Here is a 20,000-nt window from a genome sequence, read left to right as displayed (position 1 = left end):
GAAAAAATTCTCAATTAAAAAGCCTAACCGTATTGCCAACATGGGTAACTTCCTTCCTGTGTGGTTATTTTCCAGATCCGACATGATTTGAGCCATTTCTCAATTTTGTATATTTTATCCAGGAATATTTGACTCAAATTGGTGGCACCTCAGAATTTAGTCTCCAGCCTTGGGATTTTATTATAACCATTGACAACCACGAAATTGTGAAATGGCTCAAATCACATCGGATCTGGAAAATAACCACACAGGAAGGAAGTTACCCACATTGGCAATAAGGTTAGGCTTTTTAATTGAGAATTTTTTCATATAATTATCTTAAGCTTTTTATCGGGATTCCAATACGAATCCTTATAATTTTGTCGGCCATGCTCACACTGAGCTTGGGGTGCCTGTGGTAGAGGGGAGCTGATCTTGTTCACTAAAAACAAGACAAACAAAGGCATTTGTTCATGTGCCCTTTCTATTGAACTGGTATGGCGAGTATGACGTGATTTGTCTTCTGGCCCTTCCACTACTTTCCCCAACTGGCCGGCTTCTTGAGGTAGTTGATAACCAAAAATCCTCCTGTGTTCTTCCCATGCATTCTTGGAAATTTCCTGGCTACCAGCACCCTGAGTCAAGACAGGCTCTTGATCCCTTGCAGTTGAAGCAGACCTGTTTTGGCTGTAGTGCTGTTGAAAGTGTCTGGGCCACCTGTGTTCTGACTCGTGGTAGCACTCGCTTGATCTCACCCAACGGAAGGCCTTACTGTAGCAGTTGTGCTGTTTGTAGTTGCTTGGACATTTTGGCCATTTATAAAACGCTGCGCAGATTCTCGTAAAACATCTCTTTCCTTCTTTTGATAGCATGAAAGTGTTCGGCAACATACCCAGCTTACCATGTGACTTGACTTTCCCATGTGACTTCATGGCATGAGATCTCGTATCCATGCAAAAAGTGTGGTGTAAGGGTATCCGATTCGCTAATTACATAATTATAAGAACTAAGATCCCCACTGAAGACCGTTTGTATGCATACAGTGGTCTCTGCCTACCCTTGAGACAAATAATTGTTCATTTCACCATTCAAACTGAATGCAATTAATTGTTTATAAAATAAGTTTCATGAGTTGAATGATACAAGCTTGCATGTAAACAGTAAGACTTGGCTCAATCACCATGCAAAATGAAAGTGTTACTTAAAGGCCCACCTTTAAATTACTGTCACACTTGTTATCAGCTTTTTGCATTTGATCTAACATTGTTTTAAATTGTCTTTACAAGTTCTTTCGTTCCCTAAAATATTTTGGCATTGTTCCCCTCTTCCTACGGCCCCCTGTTCCCCAGTTCAAATTAGACCTGTTCCCTTGCTCCCCAAAACCCCTGGGAGAGCCTCAATACGTGTAAAATAAGCTTAAGCTTACTTCTAAAAATCTAAATGGAGGGTAGCTCTATATATAATTCGCCATGCGAAATGCAAGCTTTAAATTTGACCCCGAAAAAGGCACCATACAAACCTACCTGATAACTAGCGACTTTTAACAGGTTGCGATAGCCAGTTATGGGCATAATGTGGTTTTTGGAACAAAATTTGTTGGCTAGTATTGGCTAGTATACATCACCGCTTATCCGCCATGTTTTGATCGCCTTAATTCAGGCCCAGTTTTCTACGAAAAAATAGCCAAGATGGCGGCATTACGTGGATGACATGTTTTTCCATCCCTTTTTAGTTTCCAGGGAATTGTAGATCACCCTGTAGTCCAGGCGGTATGTAAGCTCCACAATCACAAACAGCACTCATGAGTTGGTTTGATACGTCAAGTTTTTCATCGTTTGCAAAGACAGCTTTGTCTCAAGCACAAAATCTGCAAAAGTCTATTGACCGAGTTTTGGATATTGAAGATGACAGGAGCAGTTCACCTTCGAGGCTGCCTCCAGGTAACCTCGTCTTTATCTTGTTTTTTTTTTTAATATTTTCTTCTCAGGGCCGATTTCACTGGTACTTTCGGATATGTCAATTGACAGTAAGAGCTACAATTGTAGCTTTTCAGTTATTTTCTAGGCGGCATATAATATTTGTAACATAAGTCCTGTTTATACTTACATGTAAACTTATTTCATCAATCTCAATTTACGTGTGGTGCAAGTAAACTATTTTTGTTGTTGAAACTACCTGAGGACGTAGGCCGGAGAAATTAATTAAGATTGCTCAACCTCCAGTATTTGTATTTGTTTTCTATGGTTCGGGTTGGTTCGAGTTCTCGCCAGGCCCTCCCAAAATGAACTTATTTGGTTCAAGCTTGTGTTGCTTTTTGCTGAGGAGTGGAGTCAAAATGTTTGAATACCAATGCGGACTCTAATGTAAAAGAAGGGTGTCACGAAAAATCGCTCTCATTCCTGTATATTTTACTTAATCGTATCCTTTCAGGTTGGTGGTATTACACTTAATGTCTTGTCCCTTAGATGTGCGAGTGTTAAGTTTTTGTTATACTGGCTCAGAAAAACAGCTGATTCATATAGACACTTGTTACCCTATTCATATCCAGTTATATTAAGGTGGGATATGTTACAATATTAATGATCTTGAGATCTTGTGTTCATCATATGAAGTAAACCACTTGCAATCAACCCTGACTGTGTGAGGTCCTATTAAGGATGGTGCCTACTATTGTTATTGCGAATACATTGTGCATCTTGAGATACTCGGGTTTCCTATCGGAGATGCTTACTAATACAGTGACATTTTTGCGCGGTTTAAAAATATCTGGAGAAGGTAGATCTTAGGAAGTACTCTTGGTATCCAAAAAGAAACCACGAATTCTTGAGGCTTGCAATCTAGTTTATTTTCATCATAACACAAGATAACTGAGGGGCGTGCAGGAAGTGATGATTGATTTCTTCCCTTTGAGCCTTTTTAATCTAAAGTCACTGCATTTTTGCTTCAGCAAAGTTTGAGATAAGAGAGTGGCTTGGTAGCTCGGCAGTGGTTTTAGTGCCTTAAGTAAATGGTAGATATATTAGAGGGTGGCTGAGTGGCTCGCCGGTTCGGCAGTGGCCTTAGTGAATATTTGAATGGGTCGACGGCTCGTAAAAAGTGTACTTAATGAAACTGTAAAATGAAAGCTAAGAGGGCTTCGACCCAATCACTGAAACAATCGCTTAGGCTTAATTAGTAAACGAGTGCTATATTCTTCAGACGATCTCATAAAAAGTGTAGTTAACCATACTGTAAATTGAAAGCGAAAATTTTAAAAGACTGAAAAGAGTGCTTCGACCTAATCACTGAAACAAGCGCTTAGGCTTAATCAGTTAACAAAAAGTGTAGTTAACCGAACCGTAAAATGAGAGCTTAGAGTGCTTAGGCCTTAAGTGACTAGAAACCGTAAAATGAAAGCTAAGAGTGCTTCAACCTAATCATGGAAACAAGTGCTTAGGCTTAATCAGTAAATGCGAGCTATATTCTGCAAACGATGTCGTAAAAAGTGTAATTAACCGAACTGTAGAATGAGAGCTGAGTGCTTAGACCGTAAGTGACTAGCCATCGAGCCGCATACGCTCATTCTTCTTGACTGGCGAGCCACTGAGCCGTCAAGCCGCATACACTGACATTCTTCTTGACCGGTGAGCTGCAGAGCCATTCTATTTAATATGTAACCATAAGTGGCCCTGTATTCTGTAGTTTAGCTGAAATCTGCAGTCAATCGTTTGAGATGAATCGCGTACCGGTGTATAGGCTAGGTAAAGTTTAACATGTTGTCATATGTGAATTTACTGCTAAAAAGGTTTGTTTCCCTGGAAAATAGAATGTTTAGTCAGTCGCAGTATTTATAGCTTAAGTGATTCACACAGAAATGTCGACAAGTAGAGAAATGAATCTTAACTTGCTTTCTTGTCATTGTTACTTTCACACTTAAATTTTCGTGAAGACAAAGGGTGCCATGACCCTTTCCCCGACACTGAGAGGTTTTGCTGTCCTTCTCACATGATTTTTATGAAACCCACACGGACAAATAATAAATTAATCCACACCCGTGAACGGTACACATCTGTAAGACCCGCTAATTTATGGTGACGACTTGGTGAGTGACAAAGCGAAAATTTGCAATGATAGCCGGAAATTCTTTGACTATATGAATCATTATTTTATTAAAAGTTCTTGGTCTGGTAGTTAAATATCCGTCTTTTGCCCTCCTTTTTCACAAATGCCAATAATACATGTATAATTATTGAACCTTTTGAAACTCTAAATTTTTTCCCTAACAGAGTAAATGGCTGGACAAATTGTCTGGCCATGTAAGGATTTGACTGGACAAAACCTATTTTTGACCGGACAATTCTCCGTTGAGTGGCCGTTATTTGCAGCCAACACAGTCAAAAAATTTGGAAGGACTTCTTTGAAAACGAAATGAAAAAGTAAAGCGTCATTGAGCAGGAGTAAAGCAAATGCAACAAGATGACATGGGTCCCGTTGCAGAGAAGTATGACCTACAGTGAGTTACAAACAACAAGACTGGGCACCTATCAGTTACCGATCAGTTGAGCTTCTTCAAACAACTATGTAAGACCGTAATCACCGGGCAACTCAATGTCTTGCTTCACAACCAAAGGAGGGCATGTCTTCAATCTTTCCTTTCAACCCATCTTAAGATAACATCTTTCTTCCTCTGAAGTTGTTGGCACATCAGAGACAGATGGGGTGGAAGCATGTGTTTGATAACTTTCGTAACTGCTTCCCTCACCACTGCGTTCCCTTTGGTTAGGTAGGACGCCCCCTTTCCTGGAAAACAGATTCCTTTTTGCTCCCAAAGTTGCTTTACAGGTTGGTTGAATGCCCAGTTTGTGCTTGGGTGATCGCAAAGTTTTCATTGTCCTCGTTCAGCAACTGTTACATTTGGTTTTTGGGCAGAACTTTACCATGACAAATTCTTTCCAACTTTCTGATTTCCGTATTTAAGATGAGCCAGTTAGGGACTTTGTTGCCAGCTGTAGTTTCCCGCAAGTACTTAATTTAATCACTGTTAATTAAGTGTGCTTGGCCTTTGGCAGCATACATGTACATGTTGAGACTTGAGGCCAAACTTTCTGTTTTGGTGGAGATATCTTCAACTTTTATTTCGCAGCTTTCAGGTTAGACTGTATGGCCTTAATGTTCTTTTCTTCTTCAGGGTGCCTTTTAATATTTTTACAAACAGGCACCAAAACACAATGTGCAAAAGAGCACATCATCTTCAAGGCTGTTGCCTAACAGGAGCCCGGTAGCCTGGGGCTCCCAAAGAATAGCTCTGGGCTCCTTAATTTTTCACAGCAACACCTTTCACTTCATATGTTGGGCTCCTAAGTTCTCAGCGTTTAGCTCTGAGGGCCCCTTTAAAATTTTCTTAGGCAGCAGCCTTGATCTTAAATGTGACCAGGAGTATGGCAATTTGAGCAAAGCGATTTCGATGGTGGGCTTAAAGGACAGGTCAAGTTCTGAAAGTTCATGTTCTTTCCTCCTTACCAACTCTAGCTGTTGTGTTTTGTTGTTTTGCAAGCTTCCGAAAAAACCTAATCTGGGTTCACTTGGGGTTTCATACCGAGATGCAATTTGATCCATTTCGCCCGGGGACCCATGACTTTAAAATAATATCTTTCCATGTTGTTGCAGTTGTTCCGCTACACCTTAAAGACTGTGGGAAAGGAATTTCCTCAAAATGTTGAATGAAAGTGGGCGGGGTAGTGACTCGGTATTTTTTCTATTCAGTCCCAATCCACAGATTGGTGGTTTTCATGGTGGTCCATCTAAGATGATAAAAGGTCATAATAATTATTAATTTATTACTTTTATTTGTTTTGTGACAGGTGCAAGCAAACAAGAATCACCATCTCCTTCAGTATCCCCTGATTCCACAAATAAGAGTTCATTGACAAGAAACTCATCCTCTTCTTCATCAACGACTGCACTGTTGAACTCTTCCAGAAAATCATCATCAGGTGTTCTTAATTCAAAGGAAAGCAACAGTACTGAAGGAAATTCATTCTGGTCATCATTTCTCGGTGACTCTTTGTCATCAGCAACCACAAACAACGACTCCAACACATCAAGCCATAGAGTTACTGGAAGAAAACCTAGCCCCAGAGTAAGTGGTACAGTTGGGGGAAGAAAAGGTAGTGAAAGTGGCATCAGAAAGAAGAGTGAAAGTTTGAATAATGCAACAGACAGGGAAGAAATTTTCTCTTCAACAGAATCTGAGAAGCAAAAAAGTGATGGCATTGATTTTAAAGAGACTTCAAAATCGCCAAACAGTTCACATATATCAGGTTCTTATGCTGATTTATTAAAAGAAAGAGTTGCAGGAAGTGAAGATACACCTGATAAAACTAAACAGTCTGGTTCATTTGATATCTCTGAGGTGGGAGACAATAACCCACAAGAGTCAACCACACCTGCTGCAAGCAATCTTGGATTGGATTTGAAGTCTACAAAAATTAACTCTGATGAGGAAACGAGCAAAGGTCAAAGCGAAGAACCTAATATAAATGTTCTTGCAAATGACAGTGACACGGTTCATAGTTCTATGAACGCAAGTAGCGTAAATGGGGAAAAAGAAAAACCAGTTCCTTCTATTGATAATAAAGATCCACCATTTGTGAGCAGTGGACAACATAAAATCCCAGAAACATACTCTGTAACATCTTGTGCAGTAAAACAGTCTGTGGAATCAGAAAACATGGCAGAAAACAGACTTGAGAGAATTGAAAATAAAGGTTCTATTGATGATTCACAAAGCAATGAGGACATCTATTACACTTCAATTACATGTAACAATTTAGCAACACCTAGGAACCATGGGTCTCCTGATGTGGATACTGTTGTTAATCAAGGTGTTTCCACATTTGACAATCCTCATGAACTTTTGACAGAATATGCTGACCCAGAAAGAATTCATGATGTCACACCCGTGGCTAGTTCAACACCGAACTGTCATTCTAACAAATGGCTACATAAAGAATCAAAAACTGAAGAGACAAATTTAAATGATGGCATTGAACTCCAAGAGGAGTTGCATAAAGTTAACATAATTGTGTCATCAAGTGACTTTGAGGGAAATGATGGAACTGCAGCAAATGAAACAGAAGTGATTGTACAGCCAGATTATGATGTTAAACAAGGAAAACAATTAGATGACTTCAAGAAATTGGAAAATTCAGGACAGGTGTCGAGTTTGGTTGAGGAAACACAGCATCCAGCAATGATAAATGGTCAGTCTCATAGAATTTACCCTAACTGGTAGCCAGTACATCATTATCTTTTTGTACTTGGGCTTATAATGTAAAATTAATTCAAACTTGTTCAATTACAGTGTATTGTTGTTTTTCCTCTGTTTCGAATCATATGATAATGAATACATGTATTTAAGGCAAAGAAAAATCGTAAGTGAACTGGTTTGAAAAATTTTAAAACAAGAAAAATTTCAAACACAACATATTCATTGTAGAAAAAACTTAATTTCAACCCCAGCCAACCAAGACCCAGGAAATGACTGTGAGCAGAAAGTGCTGCCTTTGTAAATGACTTCTGCAAATGGTTAGACTTTAAGCAAGGCTGCTGCCTAAGAAAATTTTAAAGGGGCCCTCAGAGCTAAACGCTGAGAACTTAGGAGCCCAACATATGAAGTGAAAGGTGTTGCTGTGAAAAATTAAGGAGCCCAGAGCTATTCTTTGGGAGCCCCAGGCGACCGGGCTCCTGTTAGGCAACAGCCTTGCTTTAAGTCTTCTCGGTTGAGGACTGTAAACTGGAGGCCCTGTGTCACACCCTTGTTCATAAAACTCTGATGCACATTAAAGATCTCACTCACTACCCAAGAAGAGCAAGACACAGAGTTCCTAGTGTTATCATCTCTGTTTGAAAAACAACATTTTTTAAAACCCCTCCACTTCTAACATGTCTTACACATCTACCTGTACATACGTGTATACTGTACCCTTATGACTCATCTAGTCTGAATTCTCAAAAAAATTCTCCAGTGGTCATTCTGGTAGTAGTGTTTCAAAAAGGCTCATATGGTGTATGAGGCCACCTAAGCAAAAACAGCCATAAGTCCAAGGGTACAGTATACACGTATGTACAGGTAGATGTGCAAGACATGTTAGAAGTGGCAGGGTTTTAAAAAATGAGAGAGCTTTAACTTAGTGTATCATGTTTTTATGTTTGAAAGAAACTCATATTTTTATTTTATTTTTATTTTTTTTATTAATATTGATTGGGCAAGTAATTTAGTGTTATTTTCCATATCCAGAAAGTGTTGTGGTACCAGAAGAAAATTCCACGGAGAATGTGGATCAGTTAAAGAATGAAATCAAAGAATTGCAAACTGTAAGTACTCAGTTTGATTATATGGTAGTTAAATATTTGTCTAGTTTAAATTCTTTTTAGATTCCATGAGTTTTAGTTTAATTTGTCATTTTGTTGCAGTTTGGAACTCTGAAGCTGAAAGCTGACCTAACTTAAAAGAATTTTTGAACCCCCAAATTCATAATCTGTGATGACGATGATGATAATAATAACAATGATAATAATAATAATTATTATTATTATAAAGATAATAATAATAACAATAATAAATAATAATAATAACTCTTGAGTTTGGTCTCCAACTTTTTTAATATATGACTTGGGAAAGAACATGGTTTTAAATATTACTTACTGGAGTAAGAAATACATGTATTCTTTGACAGCAAACCACCAATCAATCTATGAATGAATGAGTTCTATGAATTCCTACAGTATAAAGAGAATTAAGATAAGTAAGGCAGAATGCACCAACAAAGCCCAGGTGCCAACCCACATTGTCAAGTGTGAGAACAATGGAAAATTGAAATGAAGATGCCATTATGATAAACAGAGTGCAAATTTTAACCCAGTCTCTTAGTTTTACTACTTCTGTGAGTGCATGTACTGCATTTGTGTGTGTACTGTTTTGCATCATTGTGATTATTACAATATCTCAACTCCCTTTTACAACAAGCCAATATGCTTAACTGGAAACATTGGAAGATGCATTACTACTGAATTGTAATCTGCACTGTTTTAACATTCACAGCACAAACCTGAGGACGTTATAAGTATTGCTCTGTTAGGGCACAAACTGTAAGGAATTTAATGCCTTCCTGGGTTGTATTTGAAAGAGGCTTTTCTTGTCATTTCTCCTCATCTTTGACACGCTTTGTGACACCTTGGATTAAAACTGGTTTGCATTGCATTAGTATTGTCTTTCAGTGGGAGGCCCGGTGGTCTCATGGTCAGAGTGCTCGACTCCGGATTGAGTGGTCCGGGTTCGGGTCCTGGCCGGGGACATTGTGTTGTGTTCTTGGGCAAGATACTTTACTCTCACTGCGCCTCTCTCCACCCAGGTGTATAAATGGGCACCGGCGAAAATGCTGGGGGTAACCCTGTGATGGACTAGCATCCCATCCAGGGGGGAGTAGAAATACTCCTAGTTGCTTCATGCTACGGATTTTTCAACTGGAGATAAGCGCTGGCCTGATGGGCCTTTCTAGGCTTGTAACAGAGGCTTTTTTTTCTATTGTCTTTTAGGAAGTCAGGAATCTTCAACATGTTGTGGAAGTTCGTGAAAATAAGTTGGTTCAACTTAGTAAAGACAATGTTCATCTACAAGAGACAACTAATATTTTAAGAAGGTTTGTTGAAAATGTAAATATAATTCCCAAGAGGGAATTTATGGGAATTTATGCTTCCTGTTTTAAGTCTAAAAATAATGTTAAATTGTTGAGTATCTAGCTTTTAATGGTGTGGCATCATCCAAATCTCCAAATTCAAATCAATAATATTAATAATAATGGACCCAATATTAAGTCACTTCATTGCAATAATCTGCAATTCAGCTGTAACAGTTAAACCTGTTTACAGTTTTTCCTTTTCACTATTTTTGACAATTGGTTGTCACCAGATACCAGCCTTTTCTTGAAGGCAACTAAGCCACCCTTTTCTGCACTTTGTGAGGTAGGCCAGTCCATCTTTTGTTCACAGTATACATGTATATTTAATACTGACAACTCTGGTTAAAAATGTTATATTTGCCTTGGACAAGACAAAGAAATAATTATTATTTATTTTAGGTCTTGTTTGTTTTTTAAGAGATGTGAATAGGGCATTGTGTATCCATTTTTTCTCAACAACACTTGTAACACCATGACATCTTTCATTTTTAATGGTAACCGTGCATTTTTGCCAGCAAACTAAATTAACTTTAAGGGTCAATTTTGATTAATGGTCTGAATAACCTGTAGTCAGATGCTAACATAAAAACAAAAGTGCTTTTTCATAACTTGGAAGTGCTGTTGCATCCACTGGCTAGTTTATATCTGCTGCTTTTTAATGATGATAACTGCCTGAAAGCTAGCAGGAATTACAGTGAATTATTTTGGGACCACTTTTAACTTAATTATTCTGGTGGCAGAACAGGATTTGACAAACATAATGCAAAAGGAGACTTGTTAACCACAACGTGAAGTTGCATTTAATTTCCTTTTTCAACTATAGTACTTCTATCGGGCAAGTCTACAGTGCAGACTGGGCTCTGCAGACCAGTAATCTGAATTGCGATTCGACAAAATAAAGATATAAAAGGTATCTCTGTTGGGAGTGAGGAGACAAAAATTCTTCAATATGCAGATGACACGACAGCAATACTAGCTGACACAAGCTCTGCTACTGCTCTTTTTAGGCTATTAGATGATTTCAAGATTGTCTCTGGCTTAAAGATTAACTATTTCAAAATGGAAGTATGTGGATAGGTTCTTCAAGGAACTGCAAGGCGCAGCCTTTTGGGATTAAATGGCTTAATGAACCGATAAAGGCTTTTGGAATTTATTTATACACATATGATCAAAAACTGCTTCTTGAAAAGTATTTCATAGAGAGATTAGACAGTATTAAAAACCTGACTAGAATTTGGTCCTCTAGAGGTCTCTCTATTTTATGGCAAAATTACACTTATCAAATCTCTATTAATCCCGAAAGTTGTTTATGTGTTATCTGTAATACCCACCCCAAAAGAATTTGTAAGTCAGTTAAACCAGTTATTATTTCAATTCTTATGGAATGGTCCTGATAAAGTCACACGCAGATCCGCGATAAACGAATACTCCAACGGAGGACTAAAGATGATTGATTTTGGGAGGAGGACTAAAGATGATTCTCAGGCTCAGTGATTATCGGTGAATATTCACCTCGACTTCGTCTCGGTGAATATTCACCGATAATCACTTCGCCTTTGGCTAATAATTGTTAATTAGTTGTAATAATAATTATTATAATTGTGTACTAGGTAGGTAACTAATTTGCTGTATCAATATCAACTTGTTTTTCAATAAAGTTTAAAAAAAAAAGTAATCTGCAGATTAGAAATATGCAGGCTGGTCCGTTTTGTGAGTGGTAAATCTTTGCTCAGCTCTAGTCCCTCCCGGCCACTTAAAAAAAAAAAACACTCATTGGCTGGCAATGTTTTGTGGGGCAGGTACAAAACACAGATCACAGATCATTGTTTTTTCCAATACAGAAACAACCCTAACCATTTACCATAGCTAACAATCAAGGTCTGAAAACGTTTCTTTAGGCGTAATTAGGCCTAAGGTTAGCTTTATTGAATGTCTAGGAGTTTTTCTGTACTGGTAAAACAATGACCTGTGTTTTGTACCAGCCCCACAAAACATTTTCAGCCATTGGGTTTTTTTTAAGAGGCCGGAAGAGACTAGCGATAAGCAAAGATTTTCCGCTAACAAAATGGACCGGACTGCAAATCTCAAGTCTGCAGATTAGATTACTGGTCTGCAGAGTCCTGGTCTCCACTTATGTCCAGGTTTGACCCTAATTAGATGCAGGCCCAATTTTGACATCCAACACAACAACAATAAGGTAAGGGTAAAGGTTAGTGTTATTATATTTTTAGCTTTGGGTAAATGCAGCAGTGAATCCTTACTTAAAGAGCAGCATTTGGGGGACACTTTGTGACGTAAATTGTCTGTATTCCGAGCCACGAGTGATGTTAGAGTTGGCGAGAAGAGCAAGGGGGGACTTTGTGAAATCTGCATGCATCTAATTAGGGTCAAACCAGAGTCATGGTCTCCAGAGTCCAGTCTGCACTTTAATCATGTTCTGATGGTCCACTGTTATTCAACATTTGCTGGCTGTCTTGTTTTTCACATAAATTACAAGGTTTTCCACTGGTTTTGTTTACTTGTGACAGTCAGTTGAAGCAGGCTGAAGCTGCTCTGAAGACAGATGATGAAGAAATAGAGGAAGTAAGGAGAGAATTCACTGTTAGGGTTGCTGCCACAGAAAAGAAATTTAAAAATGCTGCAAAGGTATCTTGACTTGTTGCACATAAAGCCAATTTTTTTATAATAATATCAATGATGCTTTGAATTAATTGAATTTTATCATAGAATTCAATAGTTAATTAGTTCATCATTAAAATGGAAACCATTGGCTATCAATGAATGTACAACAATTATCTGAACATTGATCATAGAAAGAAACAGTACTTACCAATTTTAGTTTTTCATTTTGGTGCATTCTCTGCAGACATTCAATTTCTAAATGTAAACTTGTAGTTATGAAATAATGGCTTTTCATTGACGTTGATGTCATTGATGTCCCCCCATCCCATACGTTTACCAGACTCAATAGCACCAAGTGTTGATACACAGTCTACCAGTTAGTACAACTTGACCCTTGAGATAGCTTTTACTAATAGGTTGCTAAATGATGTTTCAGTGTAGTCAACAGCAGCCCTTTCTTTTGTTTCTTTAAACATACCTTAATTATTCTTTGTCAAGGCAATAGCAATTTCATATTCTTAGTCATCTCTTGTTCAGCATGTTTCTTGGTTTTGTAATAGAGCAGTGATGCCCCTGAGAGGTTTCTCTCATCACTTGACCATTGCATTAAATAAAAAAAATTAGAATGAATATTTTTTATGGAATGTCTCTGGCTTTCTTTCAGGAAAGAGATAAGTTTAAAGCCCTTTTAGATGAAAGAGAGAAATATCTAAATTCCAGGTTGGTGATACACATACAGTAGTTGAAAATGATACTATCATAGCAGCAGTAAAGGAAAACCTTTAACTGTGACACTGTTTATTGCATGAAAGGATCCCAAATTCAATGAGCAACTTAATCTCTCTCTTAACAGTAACACTTAGTCGGGTCCACATCAGCTTTTAAGGTTGCCTTTTCCGACCCGCCTTAACAAATAAATTTATGTATGTATGTATGTATGTAAGTCATAGATACTGGTAATGTTGCACCAAATATGGCCAGTTAGAATGAACAGTAATTTATGGTATGTTCACAAAACCAATAATTTGTCACAAAATTAAACATGAATGGAGGGTAGGTGCCACATGGCAAATAATGCAATTGGCCAAGCTAGCGAATTGGCTTAAGGTAACCATGGCAACCTAGCCACGGGTCAACCTCGGGATCTGTCATAATATTATGGTCTTCACAGTGGAACTTGTACTTACCAAATCTTGCCCTCAGGAGAAGGTGGGTGGGGCAAAAGCGAAAGCAAATGGCTGTAAACTCCGAGCAAACGGCAAACACAAGTGCAAACAACAGTGACAGTGCATGCGCAAAGTCAATAGCCGCTGACCAGCAGACCTTTTGAAGTTAAATTTGCTTATAAAATAACCACATTTAGCTTGTCAGTACATGAATGGAGGGTAGGTGCCATACAGCAAATAAGGCGATTGGTCATGCTAGCAATTTGGCAAGAGGTAACCATGGCAACCTTAGCACTGGACAACCTCCCAAATTATTTGCTCCAAGCACACAACATACCATGGGTGCTTGGAGGGTAACTGACCTGTAGGCACTCTGAATATCAAACTTAGATAAGGCCCCTTTCCCAAACTTGGTTAACACACTAACAAAGTCAGCCACTTTGACTTGCTGCAGAGAGCAAGAATCGAGATCAATCTCATCATTTACGCTGTGACCAAATGGGAAAGACAGGTCAAATATCAGTCGCCACTGTCCCGCTGTCCTTTCTTTGGGATAACACCAAAGCTGCTAATCTGTAAAGGGTAACAAGAAGGGACATCAAATGGTGCTGCCACCCGACACAATCTTACTTTGTTACTGAGGTATGCATCAATGACTGCAGAGTGCAAATAAGCTGAGGCTTTATTCTTCTTGGAGGGTAGACTACGCTACCCCTGGCCTCTTGAATTCTAGATGAGTTGGAGGCGGACATGCGAGGACACACATGTGCCCCAGCTGTGTGGAAATTATGCAGCTGAACATTTATCACTGACCATGTGGTACAACCTTTCTGCGGCAGCAAATTCTCAAAATTTCCGGTCACAATTTATCTGCGTACTTCTACTGAATTGACAGTACATGTGAAGAATGAGCAATTTGTACTTGTACATTTTGAAGGCCTTGATCCACGTTGTGATGGACTCTACAATTTACTGTTTGGGTTTCTTGTCTATGGATGAAAATAGCAAATGACCGTCCATTAGCAGCTGGGGTTCTGGTTCTTGGACCAAGATGTTCTCAGAAAGCAAATCCTTCATATTTATGTATTTTCCTGCAATTACTTGGGCAACTACTTTGTATGGGATGAACAAGTAGCCGTGGCCCACCACGAACGGCTGATTCAAAGGAGGAGCATTATGAGAGGAGTGAAAAACCTCAGGCAAACTGACTGAGTTTGTGGTTACAGTCGATTGAGTTGGTGCAGAAGCAGACAGCAGTATGCCTAAGGATGAAACAAACGAGGGAACACCCAAAGGAGCCAACATACCTGAGTTGCTCGGCTCTCCCGGCGACTGATGAGCCACGTTGGCCATCGATGAACTCGCTGGAGACCACAGAAAAGCAGAGCCAGTCTGTAAAAGGTGGTGGGTTTGTCCATCCAAGGCTGACAAAACTCCATCATTAGCATGCTGCATCGAACTAACAGATAATCGATGAACCCACAAAAACCTCAGGCGAAGCGACTGAAGGAGCCAAGGAAGTACAAGTGGAAGATGTGACAGGCAACATGCCATCCCTGAGCACTGTTACACGTCAATTTAGACATCTTGAAAAAACAAACTAGCAAAGAGGACGACAAAAAAGGCAAAGGTCAGGTGATTCTGAGTAAAGGCAGTAACTGGAAATAGCAAAAGCGAAATCAATTGGCGGTAAACCCCGAGCAAACGGCAAGCACGAGTGCAAACAACAGCAAGCCTGGAAATAAGCGCCGGTCATCGGACATTAATTTTGTCCGGTAAAATTTAGGTTCTGACTGACAAACAATCAGTCTGACTGGAAAGGCTGACCGGGGTCTTCTGTTTAGATGCAAAATAAGAAAATGTATTTTCACTCCAGAAAGCCAAATGCGAAGGTGGCCTTTTAATATGGCTGTGAAGCATAATGGCAAAGTTTCATTTTGATTTGTTTTCATTTGCACCTTTGGTTTCACGTCATCTTACGATCAACGCTACGCAGAAAATGTGAGGTGTTTCATTTACATTGATTTAAATTAAATAACATTACAATGTACTACTGCAGAATCAACAAGGGTACTGTTCCACAAATGCATATTGTTTGTGTTTTCATGGGTCTGATAAGATTTTATGACCATTTTCACAACGAATTTTCAGGGACTTGAATTGCATTCCTCACTGCGACTTCAATAACTAAAGTAGAGGATTTGTACAAATGTATTTTGTTCGACTAGAATGACTAAAAAACAAAGCAACAACATTAGAATAGAACGGCAAAACGAAAGCAACAATGTTGTCAAAACAGCATTGGGCAGTGCGCACATGTTCTGTTTATTTTCATTGTCACGAAACAAAAAAGCAAATTCGAAACCGTTCAATAAAAGAAGCCAACATCTTGAAATGTTGTAAAGACGAACATATAAACCACCTCTTCAATTCTTAGGTTCTGTGCGGTACATTGTTTCTGAGTTATTAATTTGGCTAAGCGTTTCACACGATACCGCCATGTTGGCGGACGGTCCTTGGTCCACCAAGATGGCGGCCAGTAATCAATGAATACACCAAGAGTTTGCTTTGCCACGAAAGCGCTTACTTTCGTGCATGAGCTAAATTACATGTGTATGAACACATCTCGTTATTTACCTGAAACGTTCAAACATCTGAGAATCATAGGAAGAGACATGTTTTTCAACCAGCTCTGTATCATGGTGTCACGCAAGGTGACAATTCGGAAATTCAAAATGCTGTATTTTCAAAACAAAAGATGTTACGGAACTGGAAAAAGTATTTATTTCTACCAGTAGGTCGTCTTCAACCCTCGTTTAGATAAAAATTCAGAAGACCTCGCGATTTTCATTTTGTAATTTGATGATGTCACTGTGGAAACCATCTAGATGCCAATTATTTTGTTCAAATTACAATGTCGAAGATGTATCCTTCCCCTGTCAAGTCAAGATCGCTATGATGAAAACTCTGTTGAGATTTATTGACAACAGTGTCTCTGTAGATTTTAAACACTGTTTAATGCAAAAGAAGGAAATTTCATAAGTGAACTGAATATAGTTAAGACAAAATCAACTTAACTATAATCATCGTGACAGAAAAGTGCTTTATGTAAAATTCATCCCATCTTAAACGTTTTTGTTCCAACTTGCTTAAAATAAATACTGTGCCTCGTAAATTATGTCGCATTATTTCCATGCTCCAGTGATTTTCTGTCTGTGATACACTGAAAATACATGTGCATGTGAATATTTCAAACATTAAATTTAAAAGCTTTTATTACCGGTAGCTTGGATTGGTCATCAAGAAATACTATTACGCGAGTTGGGTACACTGAGTAGCGTATCGTATGTAAATCTGGTGGATGTTCCAAGGAGTTTTGTTTCTCAAAGTGTTCCATTTGCCCGAACCGTGTCATGCGTGACCATCACCTGCGGCTATTTTGATTCTTTATTAATACTTTGACTTGCGGAGAAGAGCAGTCATTTCCCCGTGGAACTTCAGACATTTGAATGGAATCTTGAAAGATTTTCTTAAAACTCCTCCGAAAGCGACTGTGTCTTCTGTGACTCGACGTCAAGTGATTTTACTTCATAAGACCTGGCACATGATTCCGATCATGCTAGAGCAGAAATACTTTCAGGTCTGATGTTAAATTACGAAACGCAAGGATTTTCCTGTCAATCAAATAGCAGGCTACCATGTTTTGGCTGCTAACGGCTTCAGACATGCAAAAGGTTTGAACCATTTGAAAACGTTTTTAAAAATTAAAAAAAAAAAAAAGGAAAGCGAAACGATGAAAATGAGACACCGGACAATTAGAGTGGTCTGCCACAGGCCTCCCACTTAACAAGTGTGGATTTTTTTTGTCTGACCAGGGTGGCTGCATGTCAGGTCAAACCTTGTCCCTAGCCTGAAAATATTTGCAGGCTTGCAACAGTGACATTGCATGCGCAAAGTCAATAACCGCTGACCAGCAGACCTTTCCAAGTTAACTTTGCTTATAAAATAACCTCATACAATCATAGCTAATGTTGCATTGAAAGGTAAGGCAGGCCAGGAAACTGTTGTCATTTTCCTGTGGTATGCTTTTGCTGTTTCGTAACTTTGTTTGTTTCATAGGAGTTGAAATGTCAAGCCTGTTGCCCTCTTCGGCCCTATTATCATTTTTAAGACATACCGGTAGTATGAAAATATGTACCGGTAAATTTGCATCTCAGGATTCTGGCCTTTTTAATGCAATGACTTGTGCATTGATTACTATTTAAAACTGATAGGTAGTGTGCAAGGTCAATTAAAGCCAAGGAGCACATAGATATTGCTAGAAACAAAAGTTTCTGAATAGGTGTTCCAGAGTTTGTCATTTCTGCATTTTCTTTTAGGAATGAACAACAGATTGAAGAGTTCACAGAGCTTCTCAAACAAAAAGATGACCAAATAGCTCAATTACTAGAGGAAGGTAATTGACATGGCACTAGTCTACTCAATGAACTTTCAGTACTTTGGGCTGTCAATTGACAGTCAGGCGATAAGAGCAAAGGCTGGGTTGAAGTGTTATTTAGACTATTTTATTTCTCTTTTCTATACTCAACAAAGTTTGAGATGTACCTACATACATGGAATGAAAGCTAAATGAAGTGTGTAGTGTAGTAAAATACTTGATACCATATGAAACGTACAAGGAAGACTCATCAAGAGAACTAAAAAATGAACTACTGTACATGCACCTGAGTTAGAAGTTTGTATTTGCCCTATGCAGCTGCATACAGGAGTGCTAAAAACAGAGCTTTGATTCTCCGTTTTCTCCTTTAAACGAATACTGAAAATCCACTTCTCAGCCACCATTGTCGGGCAGATGTGGCTTTTGAGGAACTTAGTGCTCCCCTTAACCCATTTGTCTGTGAAGTTGCCCCAATTGAGGAATAAAAGTGTCTTGTGTTACACAGAACAAAATCTATAAGTCTCACTCTTAGGATTGAAAGGGGTTATTTAGGTATTTAAAATCCAAACAGTAATCTTGACTCACTGTGTCAATTGATCTGCAGTGCAATCTCTCACCTTATTATTCCACTATTACACCAGTCAATCATATTTGGTCAAGTGGGTCCGCAGTAATTGGCTCTAGCTGTTGCGGTGTCCCTGCCCAATTTAAGTTACTATTGGTGTGTTGTTATCTTTGTATTTTCAGTATTTGTATATCTTCAATTCATTTTTTTCTTTATTTCTTCAGGGCAAAGCTAATAAAAAAAAAAAATAAGTAAACACACAAAATATATGAGACGGTAATACACTGTAGTGTCCTGGTTTGACCGGTTTAGAACAGAGCAAATACAGATGGAATGTGAGTTTTCCTCAATGAAAGAAATTGTTTTCAACACGATGGAAAGCCTGAGAATTTAACTTGTCACTCGTCATTTCATTTATCCAATGAAATAAAGGACATTTCGCTGGCTTTTTGTGCTGTTTACATCATTCACATGCACCCTGAAGGACAGATGATGCATTTTTTAAACACTCTTACCAAATAAAATTGAAGCAAAATTACACCTTTTTTGATGTGGAATAAATAAATATCTTATTCAATGGTTTAACAGTATAATATTCACAGACATTTTGCTCATTGCTTGTATTTTTCCTCGCCCCTGCCCCTACTACACAACTCCCAAAATATCTGCGCATATTACATTGTATATTATGTTAAACCATCGAATAAGATGTATATAATATATGTGTATTCTCTTCTCCTTCCTCTCTTCCACTCCTCTCATACAATGTTTAAAATTCATTTTAGGGGAAAAATTGTCAAAGCAGGAACTTCAAGTAAACAATGCTATTAAGAAGTTAAGAGCCAAAGATAAAGAGAATGAAGCAATAATGAAGAAAAATAGGTAATAACTAATTGTAACTGTATTTGTCTCCTTCCTCCAGCTTAAATTATATAAATGCTACTCTGTATTGGTTTTTTCAAAATTACCGGTACATGTATAGTATTAACTACAATGAATTATTTTGTTTTCATTGTATTCCATTTTTTCCTGATTTATTGTGCAATAGCGAAGATGTAGAAAAATTGACATCTGAAAACACAAGACTCAATGAAATCCTAGAAGTGAAGGAAGCCAATGAAAGAAAGCAAGCAGGTACATTGTAAAGTTTTGTACCACTACATGAATTAAGGGTCAAGTACTAAACGCCTTATAATTTATTATGTTATACAAGTCATTACATATCTTCTACAGTTTTAACCATTTCCAAAAATAAGTTATGTAAATTAAGGAGGCAACACTCAATATTGGTTTCAGCTACATCACCCCATGCTTAAGTATACAATGCATTTTCCACTGAGCCAATGGAATACAGTGTGGTCCAGTGGTTAGAGCGTTGGGTTTGCATGCGGCTGCTCCGGGTTCAAATCCTGTTCTAACCTCTGGCTTGGATTTGTTTCCGGTTGTCCTGGATTCAACTCCACCACGCTTTGTAAATAGCCAACTGGTTGCCTCCCGCCAGTTGGGGTTCT

General features: G+C 38.4%; 2 protein-coding genes across 3 annotated transcripts in view; one reads left to right on the top strand and one right to left on the bottom strand.

Moving 5' to 3' along the window:
- The window catches only part of LOC137972048 (small ribosomal subunit protein uS3mA-like), a 7,677-nt gene extending 6,018 nt beyond the window's left edge, over positions 1-1,659 (bottom strand). Inside the window, exon 1 of the mRNA XM_068818855.1 lies at positions 1,503-1,659. Coding sequence (XP_068674956.1) covers positions 1,503-1,550 — 48 coding nt within the window. The 5' untranslated portion in view covers positions 1,551-1,659. The remainder of the gene's footprint in view (positions 1-1,502) is intronic.
- LOC137972046 (TATA element modulatory factor-like) overlaps positions 1,659-20,000 on the top strand; it is a 52,199-nt gene continuing 33,857 nt past the window's right edge. The window contains exons 1-9 of one of the 2 annotated variants that reach the window (XM_068818852.1): positions 1,659-1,919; positions 5,820-7,220; positions 8,258-8,334; positions 9,556-9,659; positions 12,227-12,344; positions 12,985-13,040; positions 17,866-17,942; positions 19,275-19,371; positions 19,538-19,623. In XM_068818852.1, coding sequence (XP_068674953.1) covers positions 1,781-1,919; positions 5,820-7,220; positions 8,258-8,334; positions 9,556-9,659; positions 12,227-12,344; positions 12,985-13,040; positions 17,866-17,942; positions 19,275-19,371; positions 19,538-19,623 — 2,155 coding nt within the window. In that variant the 5' untranslated portion in view covers positions 1,659-1,780. The remainder of the gene's footprint in view (positions 1,920-5,819; positions 7,221-8,257; positions 8,335-9,555; positions 9,660-12,226; positions 12,345-12,984; positions 13,041-17,865; positions 17,943-19,274; positions 19,372-19,537; positions 19,624-20,000) is intronic. The other variant, XM_068818851.1, reaches the window with a different exon arrangement.

This window comes from Montipora foliosa, chromosome 9 (assembly GCF_036669935.1).
Source record: "Montipora foliosa isolate CH-2021 chromosome 9, ASM3666993v2, whole genome shotgun sequence".
In the NCBI taxonomy this organism is placed as follows: Eukaryota; Metazoa; Cnidaria; class Anthozoa; order Scleractinia; family Acroporidae; genus Montipora; species Montipora foliosa.
Note: the sequence above shows the minus strand (reverse complement) of the source record. Positions and strands in the feature narration are given on the sequence as shown.